Genomic DNA, 14,239 nt, shown 5'->3' on the forward strand with positions numbered 1-14,239 from the left:
CGTATGATTCTTGCCAGGTGCAAGTAGGAAGAGAGAGAGAGAGGACAATAATACGCATGTTAATAGGGTTTTCTGTGGAAAGAATATCTCAGTATTGAAGTCGCACTGCTTCCCATTGCTGACGTATACTGATTGTGGACCTATACCGCGGGGACATTTACCCCTTCCCCTGCTCGTATGTCTACTAAGACCCTAATCTCGCTCTCGGCCTGTCCCGGCGCTTTCTTCCCTCTGCCAAGGCCCGCCTCCTCAAACACCTGCACCCCGCCCTCGGACCACCTGACCTTTGGCGAGGAAGGTACGAAGACCGGCCGTTTGAACTCGACCACCAGCCAACTCGGCTTCATCTGGTCCGACGACCACAAGCGCCCTAATGCCGCCCTCGCTCGGTTCCCCTTATCCGCCCTGGGGACGGAGGTGGCCCGGTCCATCACTATTCCGACGATCAGATTGCCATGGGCGATGTTCCGCTTGAAGCCGAACAGCCTGGCGAGGAAGGGCGAGACATGGATGGGGTTGTAGTCTTTCGATAGCGACGCCCAGCCGAGGGGCGTCGAGGAGGTGGGGAGGGAGAGCGGAGTGGGATCGTCGTACCAGGCTGGCTCCATGCTTGCGGAGGCTACAGCTCCCGCATAGAGGGGCGCCGATGAGGGTAGGCGGACGAGTGAGAGCGTAGTAAATGTAAACGAGAAGATCGGCCGCTTCTGCCCAGGAGACGCGGTATCCCCAGCCTCAAACACCTCGATGAGAGTATCATACTCTACACCCCGCTTCATCCGCCGCCCCAGCATCTTCTCCCCGCCCATCTTGGCTTCTGCCCGTAAATCCTTCCCATCCTCTTTGCGCCCGCTCTGCAAGTCTGGCCGGTGGAAGACGAAAGTATTGCGCACGTTGACGGCGCCGAGTGGCTTGATGGGATTGGCAGCGAGGAGCATAAGCGAGGGTACGAGGGGTGCGGCGAGGGGCGCCAGGAGGAACAGCGGGGCAGCTGTGTTGTCCGCCTTGACTGCGCGGTGGTAGGCCTGAACGTCCGCTTCTGAGATCAGCAGAGGTGCAGAGACGGACAGAGACGGGAGCAGGACCGTCCCATCCGACCGCACTTTGCCAAGCTTGGGACCTAGGCCGAGGTGCTTCAGCCCCAGCAGACCCATGGAGATCAAGACGGTGACCATCGAGCTGAACCGCTCGGTGGGGGTCCTGACGAGCTCCACATGACGCTGGGACCGGGTGCGGAAGAGCTCTGCGATATGGTCCCGCGCTGGAGAGGTGAGGAGGAAGCGCAAGGTCCGGGTGAAGAGGATGGGTCCAACGAGGAGGGCGAGGATTTGAGGGAGGTTGGACCACTCGAGGTCGAACATCTTTAGCAGCTGGACTTTTCAGTGTATATTCTTGTCACGAGGCAGTATAGCTAGCTCACTGGTGCTATCTTTCGTGACTGCAGGATTCTACTTCGGACCACGGACGACAGACGTACATGTCAAGGGTGGACCAGTGCGTTCCTTATGGACTTGGTCTCCTCGGCTCCGAAATGCCGACGATCTATCAGGCCGAGGTCTACCGGTACCTTTGTGACATCGTCAATCATCTTTCCTTCTGTGCTCTTCGTGTGACACCATCTTCAGGAAAGACTGGTCCATCACTTCAGATGAGATCTGAATCAAGCGAGCGACATTTGCGCTGGCCAAGATGAGCGGGCACGGCGAGGCTGGATCGCTGCAAAGGGTAAGTCCATCGTGCCACTCTTCCTTCTCGGCCCATTGGACACCTGGGCACAGTATATGTCCACTCACACCGCCATCAGCACACTGACGATGGTCATCGCTGACCTTCAGGCGCACGCCCTCTCTGCCCAAGCTGCAGAACTCCTGCACTCCCCCTCGCCACCCTTACCTGCCCTCACGTCAGCCCTTGACGCCTATCGCCAGGCCGCCGAGCTCTTCTCGCAGGCTACAACAGTGCCCGGTGTGGATTCAGGAACGCTCAAGACTCTCCAGCTCCTCACTACACAGCACCGGAAGCTGGTCAAGGATCTCGAACGGCGGATTGCGTCTGCACAGCCTATCCTCCGTCGAGCAGCAACGGTCCCAGCTCCTTCGTCCTCGGGCGCTACTGGCTCTTCTGCAGCGCCGGGGCGTGTCGGTCGAGATGCACGGCCCTCAGAACCAATACGGCGGCCAACGGAACCAGCTGGACTGGCCGCTATCGGTCTCACTCCCAGCCCTTTCTTTGCTTCGACAGCGTCGGCGCACCGGCCTAGCTTGACGCAGGCAGTAGGAAACAGTACTCGAGCCCTCCCACCTTTTGCCCAACGACCACATCCGGCTACTACCTCAACACCAGCCGCGCCGAGCCTTACAAGCACATCGGTCCATCAGCCCACCCTCTCCCCGCTCTACTCGTCCGCGTCGTCCGAAGACCCCGACCCGGCTGAATCATACATCACCTTCGGGCTCGGGCTGGCGGGCGATGGTAAGGCCGGACGAGGAGGGAAGGAGGTGGATCCATTTAGCAAGTTCTGGGGGATGCTGGAGGAATGCCTGGATGTGGTTAGTAGGCCGGTGGCATTCGCTAGTGTCCCTCTGGGTCCAAAATCGGAGGCGATGGGGCAAGGGGAGGATGGAGACTTTGACGAGGGCCGGAAAGAGCGCGAGAAGCTGAAGAGGGAGAGAAAGAGGACTAAGAGTAAGGCCAAGGGGATGGAGATTGGTGAGTATCGGTGTTGCTCGGCGAAGGCGGGCTAGAGCTGATAGTTCAAGATCGCACCGCCTCACCGAGCGATTCGTACTGTATGGTCTCGTCTGAAGCGCCAGCGGCCTCGTCATCAAGAACAGGCCGTACGGGGTATGTCCGCCTCCATACCTACACTTCACCGGCCTACCTGTGGAGTTAGCTGACATTTGGTAGCTCGCCGTCCTCTAAAACGCCCGAAGAGCTACAACTCGAGAACGAGTCTCTTCGCGCATCCCTAGATGCTCTGGCTGTGCATAATCAACAGGTCGAAAGGGAGAATCAGGAGCTGAAGAAGCGGAGTCTGGAGCGGGAGGCTGTATTGCGGACAATCGCGGAAGGCGTCAGGAAGGAGGTGAGTTTCTCCCTATCTGCCATAGCGGGGAGGATGTCTACTGATGCACGCAGGCGGAGAAGGCTCGACTGGATACGAGTGTCCTTCTGCGGTCGCAGATACTTTCAGCGAGCATCAGCACCGACGCCGCTGCTCCTCCGGCTAGGCATACACACGTCGGCACTTCGACAACCACCAAGCAGGGCGACGATGCTCAAACCGTCGAGAAGCTCAAGCATAGGATCGGCGCGCTGGAGGAAGAAGTCAAGAGTCTCAAGACGGACAATGAGAAGCAGGTACGTCCGCCTCCCTTGTTCTTCAATACGGGCGAATCATGCTGATAGCTGGCTCCAGAAAGCGAATGTCATCAAGTACAAGGATCGACTCGAGTTGATCAAGTCAAAATCGCGGGCGAAGAAGGAGGCACGGGGTGAATCTTGAGAACGAGACAAGCGCTTCATCTGCCTGTATCCGCCATCTATACCACCGACGCCGGCTACCACCGACGCCGGCTGGCCACTCGGCGCCCAGCGTCGGCTTGAGTCCCCGACCACAATACTGGCTCAGCTCGGACAAACCGCCACATAGGATTCCGCGAGCTATCACCTCATCATCTTTGTATCATCTATCGCTAGGAAGGTCATCACGCGGCCGGAGATACCAGTGTATACGCATCGACGTTTGTACTATAGATGTAGAGGAGGTGCATCCTGCAATTGCTGTTTTTCCCCAATTCTCATTGTGCTTCTGACGTTTCCGTCTTCGCCCGCTGCGCGTCCTGTATCACCTTGATCATCTTCGACCCCAGCTTTGTCGCTTCTTCGAATCTCGGCGCAAAGAACGCTACAGATCAGCCATGCTCTACGAAAGGATGATGGCAGGACTTACCAGCAGTCTCCTCAAACCTCGTTCGGTACAGATCAAAGTTCCCAAATGTCACACATTCTGACCAACCCCTCGCTGCGACGACAAACTCGATATCATCTGGCCGATGTATCCTGTCCGAGAGGGCGGCCTGTATGGAGGATGTAAGAAGAGCAGGTGATCTGAAGAGATACTCTGCGACGCCTGGGGGTCAGCCGGACTCCTGCTCAACAAATACAGGGGACTTACCTATCCAGAGCATGAAGACTGGGGTCCCAGCCACGTCCAAGTGCTCGTATGGCCTTATCCCCAGCTTCGCCCAACAATCCACCATAGCCAACAAGCTGAGATGCGAGTTGCTGCTCCTCTCTCGTTCCTTCTCCGCCCCGCCCGCCTTGCCTAGACTGAACTGATCCAGTACATCCTCACTGAGCAAGATCGGACCTCTCCTTCCCTCCCCTTCCCCTCCACCCTCCTGGTCCCTTGTCCACCCAAATACTTTCTCTCTTGCGCCCCAGACCCGCTCGCCCAGCTCATCCCCCTTGTTCTGCACCATGAGCTTGAACAGCTCACTGGCGGATCGGGCGTATTGCTGGATCTGAGCCTGGGCGGCTGGGTTGAGGATGGCGAGACCGGCGTAGACGTGCCACTTGGCAGAGTAGATACGGAGGGTGATATTGACTTTGACGACTTCGACGCCGGAGACGTAGCGCGTAGTCTCCCAGGGGTAGGCGGAGGACTTGTGCCATGCTGTTCCCATACTGCTGATCAGCTGAGGCTCAGATTGGGAGGTGGGTGCTCACCTCAGGAAAGCAGCATGGGTCACAGCTTGCGTGTTGGCAGTGACCATGTCGTGCTCTTCGTAGCTCAAGTAGACGTAGCGGGACTTGAAACACCGGAAGATATCCTCGACCATGGTCACGCGGTCTTTCGGTCCTCGATGATGTATGATGATCTCCCTTGTCAGCTCAACGGCCGATGAACTTCCTGACTCGAGACTCACTAAAGGCTGCCCCTCCGTGGTCACTCCCGGCCCGTGCAGACTATGCAGACTGACCACCGCACAATCTTGCGGGAGGTACGTTTCGAACGCCTGTTTCTCTGGCGCCTTGACGCTCGTCTGACCCGCTACTGTCGCGCCGACCTTCGTACTCGGCCCATACTCCTTCACGCAGGCGCCGATATGTGCCGCCTCGACAGAGTAGACGATAAAGTCCGACAAGCGGGACACGGCGTGACCGTCCGGAAGAGCGATGATGCCAGTATCTGCGAATTCCTCCTGGAGCGCCGAGTACTTTTCGGGCAGGTCGCAGACGTATATCCTGCTTGTCAGCGGGACGCAGTGCGGTCGGAGACTTGAGCGTACATTCCTGCTCCTCCAGCGTGCAGACGCCGTGCGTACATCCTTCCCATCTGTCAATTAGCAGGGAGCATGAGCAGCGGGAGGAGGAGCTCACATCGCCCATCCCTATGATGCCTATGACGGGTTTGACGGCTCCATTGGCGCGGCTCCCGCTTCCTTGGGATTCTGAAATCATTCTGAGGGGCCGCGGGGTTGAGCTAGCCTGTTGTTCTGAGCCAGAGATGAGGTAGAAATTGTACTGACCTTTCACCTGTTCTCAGCTTGTCAACATTTCGCTTGAGTCGCACATCCGTGCGTGGTGGCAAGGTGGGCAAGGCGATCAATGCCATCGACATGCGGTCTGTATCGTCCATCTACTATCCTAGACTCAAACACCACTCTACGCTAGTAGCACAACGAGACGTTCTCTGACTGCGCTCCTAGCTCGTCCGGCATCGAAACATCATATTGAAATCCCTCGACTCTTGTACCCGACCGACGCCCATCTTCCCGATCATGCCCCTTACCCTACCCGACATCCTGCAGCGAGGCGCAGTCTTGACATCGCTAGCAGCCTGCGTAAGTCTTCAGTGTCATTTGAAGTTACACATGCTGACATAGGCAGGGCTATGGTGGTCTCCTCATCGCCCAGGGATTCTCAGTCCGAGCGATGAGAAGAAGAGAAGTGAGTCGACCTCGATCCTTGTGATCTTGGAGTGCAGCTGATCCATTTAGGAAACGCATAAGCTTGAGCAAGTGAGTCCGAGGGTCCCATCACCTGCTCTCCTTGCTACATGCCAAAGGCAGTCCACCCAGGACCTCCTTGACCTGACCCCTCATTGCCCCTGCCTTTCCCTGGACCTTGATGTTGGAGGTGGCTGGGCTGATCAAGCAGGAACGATTCCAGTTTGAGGCTGCTGGCGGGCAGTTCCCACCACCGAACGCGAACGGCTCGATGCCTTCATAGCATCTGCTAGAGTCTCAGATGCCAGATAAAGTGCCCAAATGTATCGATTAATCGCTCGGCCCGCATCCTGATCAAGATGGACTCCCTTTGCGGCGGGACCTCCGGCGATACAAAGGAGTCAATCCGAGGAGGGGCCCAGGGTGGCTACACCCTTTCTGATAGGTGTCTGAGATGCTGAGGGGTAGGATGGGTGGAGAGGGACGGGTCGCCGTTTCATTTCCTGTTCATCCAGGTCAGGTCCTCTCATCTCCGCTTACCTTTCACTCACCTCACATCCCGACCCGACCACATCAGTAGCTACCTGTCTATTCATTCAGACAAATCGTATCGCTCGCCTTCTCAATCAGGCATTGCTTGCCATACGCCGCCTCCTCATCGGGAAGAAAGGAGGGTAGGGCCGGAGCGGTGCGGCTTGCTCTTGCTAGACCGGGACTTCGCGGCCTGCCGACTTGCGCTCATTCCACCGGCGGTCTAGGATCTGTGAAAGAGCTTCAAGATGGTGACGGTGATTGACGATACCGATCCGAACCTGTACTGGGGCAACGGGAATGTCCAGATTAACTGGTGAGTTCAGTGACATCCACAGAAAACGCTCATACTGATGAACACCAGGAGCTCAGGCAATGGTGGGTCCCATCATGCGTTGACAGGACTGAACTGACACTCCAGATCGACTTGATAAGACATTCATGAGGGTGAGTGCTTTCCAATTTTACCCTAGGGTACTGAAAGCTGACGATCTACCAGACCATGTGAGCTTCATCCTGCCCATGCTGTGGATCCGAATGTTACTGACCTTATCCAGGAAGGCCTCCATCAATAATGTAAAAGCCTGCCTTGATCTACGAACGGAGCATCGGCTGACGCTCAAAAGGCCGACTTTATGGAGATCAGGTGGAACGGAGGGGATATCGCCGTCTATGGCGCCCGACGATGGAAGTGAGTCTACGCCGATTTGAAGTCGATGTGAGCTACAGCTGATGCCGCATAGTCATGTGCGTGCCGCTCCGTCATGTCTCCACGGTAATATGAGTGCCATACTGATCCGAACAGGGTATATATGGCGTTTCTGTCGACTCAAGCACTCCGCAATACTTTTCAGGATTCGCCGATCCCGATACCTTCCAGCAGGTCCTGTACGCCACGTCCGGCCTGGCACAGGGCGACCATATGCTGCGACTCACGAATGAGAATGGTCGTAACCCGGCTGAAAGCGCCTCTCGAGTTTGGCTGGACGTAGACTTTATCGCATTCGACGGTTCTGTGTGAGTCCGACTATGGAACGCAAATGATAGGTACTTGTGCTGACTGTTCGTAGTCGGAATGCGATACCTGGCGCACCACAACCGACTACCGCACAGTCTGCTCCAGCGCCTTCTTCGGCGGCATCAGCCCCTCCGCCACAATCTAGCAGTACGCCCGTATCGACACCTCCCAGGCCATCTCCTAGCTCAGCCGCCGTCGCTTCGTCCTCTAGCTCCACGTCGACTTCCCTCTCGTCATCAATATCGAGCTCCTCGGCGATCTCCTCCTCCGCGAGCTCGGCCTCCTCCGCCTCCGCCTCAGTGTCCTCAGCATCTACCAACTCCGGCGGCCAATTCTCCGCCTCCGTCTCGCTACTTCTGCCATCAAGCTTCCAGAGTGCGTCCGTATCGGTCAGTCCCGGGTCCGTCTCCATATCGAGCACTACAACTGTCACAATTAAGACGAGCGGCCAGCCGTCCACACCGTCCGGGACCAGCGGGCCAGATTCCGAGGGTGCAGCATCGGGAACGAACAAGTACGTCTAGTCATGCCCTGTCCGCCCAGAGGGATCAGGCTGACACTTGGAAGGACGACGGTCGTTGCTATATCCAGCACGGTTATCGTCCTCGCTGTCCTCATCATCGGCACAGTCGTCGGTCTGTGGTGGCATCGCCGCCGGAAGAGGCGGAGGGAGGCGGAAGAGCCAGACATGTACGAGACGGGGAACCCGTACGATCGGCCAAACTCGTCTTGGGCGCGGATGTGAACGAGGCGCATATGACCAGGGGGTGAGGAATTAATTTATGGACTATCAGGTTAAATACAGATCATGCAGCTGTGCTGCTTCCTCTCTCTCTGCACATTGGTTGGAGTGCGCCCGGGTGTACATCAGTCTTAACGTTAACGTAGGCGATAGTTATCACTGGCTATTGATGCTCGACCTCACTTTTGCGGACTAGCATATGAGTTTATGAGAACCCTGTGTTGCGTCTCTTCGACGGGACGTGTAGCAGATGATCGAAGGAGGTAATCACAGATCGTGCAACTCGTCAAAGTGAGCCCTTTACCGTCTGAAACAGCTGGGAACATTTTGGGTCAGAAGGATACCACCACCTACCTCCCTCATGCCTTCAATCAAAGGGCCGCAAAGCGGTCGTTTCTCTCGACAACATCAGACGATGAGAGTGGATCATCTAGGGCAGGTATCGCTCCGAACTAGCCTGTCTGTGACCTGTACTCACCTTTGTCAATATCCTGTTCATTGTAGTAGTGCGCGATGGCTACTGTAATTGATGATACCGACCCACATCTGTTCTGGGGGAACGGTAACGATCCCAAGACATGGTCAGTATCCGCTCTGCTTTCGCTCCGGGTAACCTGCTGAAGCAGCTTAGGATCGAGGATAATTGTCAGTACCCAGTGCAGACCCATCGTCAGGTCTGCTATGAATACAATATCGTACTGATTCAGCAGCGGGTCCTCGTGGACCTATTGAGCAGTACTACAACAAGGTAGGCCTGGTGTTCGTTCAACGTGGCGGTAGCTGACAGCTTGGTAGACCATGTAAGCTAGACCGCGATTCATGCCCTGGCATTCGGCGTACGAGTGACTGATCTCGACTCTGAAAGGCACGCGAGCAATGCGAAAGTGAGTACATGCGCCACCATACCAGCGCTACCGCATCCTGACGGTACTCAGGCGGACTTTATGGAGGTCAAGTGGGTTGGAGCAGACATCGCCATCTACGGCGCCAGGAGGGACAAGTGAGTAATCGTACAGTAATACATATGCTGCATGCTCATCAGCAGTCATGTGAGTCCCAACAGTCGCGCTCGAGCGTTCGCCTCGGCCGGGATCTGATACGCCAGGGCATCTACAGTATCATCATAGACTCTGCGCCCCCACAGTACTTCTCCGGCCTCGCCAACCCCAACATCTTCCAGCAAGTCCTGTTCGCCACCTCGACCCTGGCGCAGGGCGATCACGCGTTGCGGATAACGAACGAAGGGAATCGGGATGCGCCTGATCAGCCTGGGTTGATTTGGCTTGATGTGGACTTTGTCGCTGTTAGCGGTGTCATGTGAGTCTTTCGTCCAGCCGGGTAGCTGATGACTAGACGTAATGCGAATCCTGGGGGCGCTCAGCCTGTACCGCCTGCCTCTTCTGCCGCGGCAGCTTCATCTGCTGCGGTTCCGTCTGCGGTCTCGGCGCTATCAAGCTCCAGCTCAACATCCGCGATCACCAGCAAGCCCGCCGCGTCTTCTTCCGCGGCATCGTCGGCCTTCCCATCTGACTCTTCAGACCGCTCTTCCGCGCCTGCCCTGGCTTCAAGCTCTTCGTCTACTTCGCTCTCCATGTCAGATGGCGCCTTTCCCACCTCCAGCTCGATCGCACTCTCCTCTGCGGACATCTCTGAGTCAAGCTCAAGCGCGCTCGGCAGCTCAACGCTGACAACGACGTTCACTGTAACCAAGTCAGGCGAACCATCGACCGTCCCCACCGGAACCGCCACTCCGGGCTTAGCGGGAACTGAGGGATCCGGGTCCGGCCCGAACAAGTGAGTACAATCAGCACGACCTAGTTGCTAATCCTCTAGAGGACTGATCATCGGCGTCTCGATAGCAGGCACGATAGTTCTTATCCTCGCCACCGTCTCGGCGCTGTGGTGGTACCGTCATCGAAAGTGGCGGAGGGAGGTGGAAGAGGTGGAAGAGTATGATGCGGATGGGCAGGAGCCGTATGCGCGGCCTGACTCTTCTTGGGCGCGGATGTGAGCTGTGTCAGTAGACAAATTCAGTACCCTGAGTGCGAGACCGAGGCAGCAGTGCTGTTTCATCGTAGTATGTAAGTGATTGCTGCGCCTAGTGCGAGACCCGATACGCTTGCGAGGTAGACTGGCTCGACAGAGATGGGGTGGTCGGCGCCGCCGAGATAGTGATAGCACCGGTTGAGACCGGCATTGAGATACTGCGTGTAGTCGTATGGGGATGTTGAGGCCGAGGGTTGGACCGCGTGGACCGGGGGTATCGCGATCTCGGTCGGTGCCAATGGTGGCTGGTCGAAAGCTTCCGGCTGGAGTGGCAGAGACGCCGCTCGCCCCGACAGATTCCTCTCCCCCACCTCGCCCGCCAGCGCCTCGATCTGCTTTTGCACACTCTCCATCATGCCCGCCATCCGCCCCTCCAGCCCCTCGGCCAACTTTCTCCTCTTCCACGGCTCAACAAACGCAATCGCCCCCACAAACACCACCAGATTCACCGCCAGCCCCACCAGATTCGCCCAGGACGAAAAGGAGCGGATCTTGTCGCTCCAGATCTGTTCCTCGTGATACCGCGTCAGGATGGTTTTGGTCAATTCCGAAAAGAGCCGATCGACGTCCGCTTCCGCCGCGTTGAGCTGGGCCGAGGTTTGGGCGACGGCAGCATTGGAGGCGTGGTCGGAACGGATGAGGGAGGTGAAGTCTGCGACGTCCGAGTCTGACCATCGGTCCTTGCGTTCGAGGAGGGAATTGACGGAGCGTTGGGCAGAAGCACGAGTAGTGACTGCCTGGTCGTATGCGTGTTTCAGAGCTTTGGCGGCGTCACGAGCCGAGGTGAGTTGCTGCTCTATCATTAGCTCTGTCGTTGATGTAGACTCACCAGTCGCGACGACAGCTGCCTTGAGCCGATCTATATCCTCGTATCCCGTCACATGGTTCAATCGACTCCCCAGCCCGTCTACTCGAGTCCCGAGGGACACTGCGAGCTTCCCTTGATGCTCGCGAAGGGTACGAATAGCCGCTTGGATAGAGAGGCGAGCTTGCTCAAGGTAGCGCTGGACTTGCTCCCGAGGGGGCGTCGAGTAAGAGCGGTGATGTGCGAGATGGAGTGCGAAGGGGAGAGGTCGGAAGGGGGAGGTGGGGAAGGGAAGGTGACATTTTGGGCAGAGGGGCCGGAATCGTTGTGAGCTGGTGGATGCTACGCCGCGCACACCGAGGGCGAACATTATCTACCAGGGCCGAGTCTGTAGTGACAGAGCAAAAGCAGAGAGACAGAGGAAGTGACTTCTTTCACTGGCAGTAGGCTTGCAGACCAGGCTAGGCACATGGACGCAGGTCAGTTAGGCGTGGCGCATCGGCTGCCGTCATCTCGGCCCGGCTGATCGCGTCACGGTCATTCTCGGCGCGAGCTGTTCCTGAATTTCTGAACCTGAAACGAGGGGGGTAACGGTAAGGTCTGTGTGTCCTTGTTGACACCCTCCTTTCCCTAGCGTCGAAGCAGCATCAGAACACCGTGTCCACAGCCCTGTACTTGCCCATCAGGCGAGCTTGCATGCGTGGATCATGACCTACATCCAATACAGTCAGTATAGAGAGGCTCAAAGAGACACCCTGCAGGAGATCAAAACATAACAACAGGCCAAGCCCACGATGGGAAGGGCGACGGGGGCAAACCTTATGGATCGGAGGTTTCCCCTTGGCGACGAGATGAAACGCGCTTAGAGAAGGGTACTCCTTGTTGACAAGGACAGCTTGGGAATTAAGCGCAAAGGCCCCCTTTTACTTTGCTACTGGCTATACCTTTTGGGCTCTTTTGATCTTGTCCTTCATCCTTCGTTCAACCACTCTCTCTTCTCTGTCTCTGTCTGTCTCTGTTCCTCGGCGCTCATCCACGACTTGACGCCACATCACACTCTTTTTCTCAACACATCAGTCTTTACATGCTTTACACCGGCTCACATCACCCCATCGCTCAACCCATCGCCACCCTCGCCCCACAATCGCCAAAATGAAATTCACCGCAACGCTGGTCCTTGCGACTCTCTCGCTCTCCCTCCACGCCGCCGCATCCACCTCGTTTGCTCCGCGAGCAGACAACGTCACGATCACCAATGCCAATGTTACGACCGCTACCAACGCGACTGACGGACTTGAATATGACTGCGACGTTGAAGTAGAAGGGGAGGATGATGAGGGGGATTGCGAGGATGATGATGCTGCTGGTTTGGCATCCAACGCGACGTCCTCTTCGGTCTCGGCGTCCATGACCTTTTCGGCTTCGGCTTCGGCGTCCACCTCTCTCCAGGCGTCCATGATCTCCTCGGCTATCTCTATGCCCCTCCCTAGCAACGTCCACGCCGCTGTCCCGGAGGTTGACGACGAGGACCTTGAGGATTGCGAGGATGAGGAGGACGAGGCTGCCCCAGCACCAGCTGCGCCCACTCCGTCGCCCTCTCCTTCGCCCGCCGCGCCCGCTCAGGCCAAGCCCGAGTACCAGAACGCCGCGGTCCAGCCCAGCGGGTCGGTCGTTGCGGGTGTTCCCTCCCAGGCCCCCGCCGCGACTCCTGCTCCGGTCCAGCCAGGTGCTGCTCAGGATGCTGGATGTGCCGGAGTGAGTCTTGCCTGAGTCGTCTTTGGGGTAGCAGCTGACACTCCAGGCGACCACTGTCTATGTGACCGTCACCGTCACCGCACCGTCCGCTCCCGGCTCTACCGGTCAGGCTCAGGCTGCCGCGCCTCAGCAGGCCAACAACGGCAACAACGGCAATGCCCCCGCGCCCGCTGCCCAGCCTCAACAACAACAGCAGTCCTCTCCCCAGCCCGCTGCTCCCCAGCCCGCCGAGGACGATGATGATGAGAGCCTCGTAAGTCCTCGCTTTATCTCTTTGGGCTGAGCTGATCGTTAGCCCTGGTGCGACGAGGAAGAGGACGACTACACCCCCGCGCCCGCTGGCCCCCTTGCCCTGGGCGCGGCCAAGCCGTCTCCCTCTGCTGTCCAGCCCGCCCCGTCTGACGCCAACACTAAGCCCGCCCCAGCAGACGCCAACACCAAGCCCGCGCCCCAGGCCGAGGACGAGGAGTACTATGACGATGAGGACTGCGAGGAAGATGAGGAGGAGGAGCAGACCAAGTGAGTTGATTCCAAAGCAGAGCTTGGGATTGAGCTGACTTCCAGCTCTACTGCCCAGAAGGCCGCTGTGACTTCTTCGGCATCCGGTTCCCTCTCCAGCTCGTTGTCGGCTGCTATGAGGTGAGTCATTTCTTCACACTGTCAGGGCAAGAGCTGATAGATAGCGCATCTGCCTCCAGCGTCTCTGCCGCGTCTGCCAGTGCTACCTCGACCGCCAGCGCCTCGTCAGTTCCTTGCGACTCACGCTTCGATCAAAACTGACCATCAGAAGCGCATCCGTCTCGTCCGCATCTGCAGCCGCAGTCAGCGCTAGCCTGTCGTCCTCCGTCTCCGCGTCCGCGTCATCCGCATCCGCATCCGCCTCGGAGGCATCCAGCATCGGCGGAGCCCTCCTCGCCAGCGCGTCCTCCTGGTCCGCCTCGGCCACCGCGTCCGCATCGTCCGCCAGCGCCTCGTCCTACTCCGCGTTCGGAGCCTCCTCCTTCTCCGCCTTTGAGGCCCCGGCTTCCGCCTCAGCCTCGGCGTCGGCTTCCGAGTCCGCTGCTGCTGCGGCTTCGTCAGAGTCCGCTTCGGTCTCGTCCTCCTCCTCGGCTGCCGCGGTCACCATCACCGCCGGCGATGCCATCCCCACTCCGCGCAAGCGCGCCATCTTCTGGAGGGGTTAGAATAATACGTCTCACGAATCAGAATGAAATATCCCGGCGCCGAGCGCATGGGAATGTCTAGGAATAACGTAGTGCGGGTAGTAGGTCTGCTCGATGCATGATCTCAAGTAGATGAGGCGAGTCAGGAAGATCGTAAACGTCCAGGCTATACAACGTTACATGGCTGTGAGAATGACCAGACTGGTACGAAGGTGGCTCAAAGTCACC

At 57.7% G+C, this 14,239-nt stretch overlaps 8 protein-coding genes across 8 annotated transcripts; 5 read left to right on the forward strand and 3 right to left on the reverse strand.

Annotated features, from left to right (window-relative positions):
* Positions 1-140: 140 nt before the first annotated feature.
* On the reverse strand, positions 141-1,151 carry MKK02DRAFT_26867 (uncharacterized protein; the record flags this gene model as incomplete). Its single annotated transcript, XM_053087265.1, has 1 exon — positions 141-1,151. One exon carries the CDS (start codon positions 1,149-1,151, stop codon positions 141-143), a length of 1,011 nt encoding a protein of 336 aa, XP_052945862.1.
* Positions 1,152-1,686: 535 nt separating this feature from the next.
* MKK02DRAFT_44787 (uncharacterized protein) lies at positions 1,687-3,502 on the forward strand (the record flags this gene model as incomplete). The annotated part of the gene is made up of 6 exons (XM_053093082.1): positions 1,687-1,722; positions 1,833-2,706; positions 2,757-2,841; positions 2,905-3,082; positions 3,136-3,357; positions 3,416-3,502. 6 exons carry the CDS (start codon positions 1,687-1,689, stop codon positions 3,500-3,502), a joined length of 1,482 nt encoding a protein of 493 aa, XP_052945863.1.
* Positions 3,503-3,797: 295 nt separating this feature from the next.
* Positions 3,798-5,463, reverse strand: MKK02DRAFT_33364 (putative Prephenate dehydrogenase; the record flags this gene model as incomplete). Its single annotated transcript, XM_053088705.1, has 7 exons — positions 3,798-3,904; positions 3,950-4,129; positions 4,175-4,686; positions 4,729-4,880; positions 4,929-5,247; positions 5,292-5,338; positions 5,383-5,463. 7 exons carry the CDS (start codon positions 5,461-5,463, stop codon positions 3,798-3,800), a joined length of 1,398 nt encoding a protein of 465 aa, XP_052945864.1.
* A 320-nt stretch (positions 5,464-5,783) lies between these two features.
* Positions 5,784-6,234, forward strand: MKK02DRAFT_44789 (uncharacterized protein; the record flags this gene model as incomplete). The annotated part of the gene is made up of 4 exons (XM_053093083.1): positions 5,784-5,846; positions 5,893-5,952; positions 6,003-6,023; positions 6,163-6,234. The coding sequence occupies 4 exons, from the start codon at positions 5,784-5,786 to the stop codon at positions 6,232-6,234; spliced, it is 216 nt and encodes a 71-aa protein (XP_052945865.1).
* Positions 6,235-6,730: 496 nt separating this feature from the next.
* Positions 6,731-8,245, forward strand: MKK02DRAFT_44790 (uncharacterized protein; the record flags this gene model as incomplete). Its single annotated transcript, XM_053093084.1, has 8 exons — positions 6,731-6,798; positions 6,847-6,860; positions 6,904-6,929; positions 7,109-7,173; positions 7,226-7,257; positions 7,337-7,499; positions 7,553-8,014; positions 8,068-8,245. 8 exons carry the CDS (start codon positions 6,731-6,733, stop codon positions 8,243-8,245), a joined length of 1,008 nt encoding a protein of 335 aa, XP_052945866.1.
* Positions 8,246-8,755: 510 nt separating this feature from the next.
* Positions 8,756-10,253, forward strand: MKK02DRAFT_44791 (uncharacterized protein; the record flags this gene model as incomplete). The annotated part of the gene is made up of 9 exons (XM_053093085.1): positions 8,756-8,823; positions 8,874-8,887; positions 8,953-8,990; positions 9,052-9,126; positions 9,178-9,242; positions 9,285-9,291; positions 9,348-9,559; positions 9,596-10,036; positions 10,076-10,253. 9 exons carry the CDS (start codon positions 8,756-8,758, stop codon positions 10,251-10,253), a joined length of 1,098 nt encoding a protein of 365 aa, XP_052945867.1.
* Positions 10,254-10,635: 382 nt separating this feature from the next.
* On the reverse strand, positions 10,636-11,190 carry MKK02DRAFT_4795 (mitochondrial distribution and morphology family 33; the record flags this gene model as incomplete). The annotated part of the gene is made up of 1 exon (XM_053093668.1): positions 10,636-11,190. A coding segment is annotated over one exon (555 nt), but the record flags the coding sequence as incomplete, so codon positions are not given.
* A 1,055-nt stretch (positions 11,191-12,245) lies between these two features.
* Positions 12,246-14,032, forward strand: MKK02DRAFT_44793 (uncharacterized protein; the record flags this gene model as incomplete). Its single annotated transcript, XM_053093086.1, has 6 exons — positions 12,246-12,848; positions 12,895-13,101; positions 13,144-13,367; positions 13,413-13,487; positions 13,532-13,591; positions 13,636-14,032. The coding sequence occupies 6 exons, from the start codon at positions 12,246-12,248 to the stop codon at positions 14,030-14,032; spliced, it is 1,566 nt and encodes a 521-aa protein (XP_052945869.1).
* Between the last annotated feature and the right edge of the window lie 207 nt (positions 14,033-14,239).

The sequence above is a fragment of the Dioszegia hungarica genome (genome assembly GCF_025882075.1).
Source record: "Dioszegia hungarica strain PDD-24b-2 chromosome Unknown MKK02contig_8, whole genome shotgun sequence".
NCBI lineage: Eukaryota > Fungi > Basidiomycota > Tremellomycetes > Tremellales > Bulleribasidiaceae > Dioszegia > Dioszegia hungarica.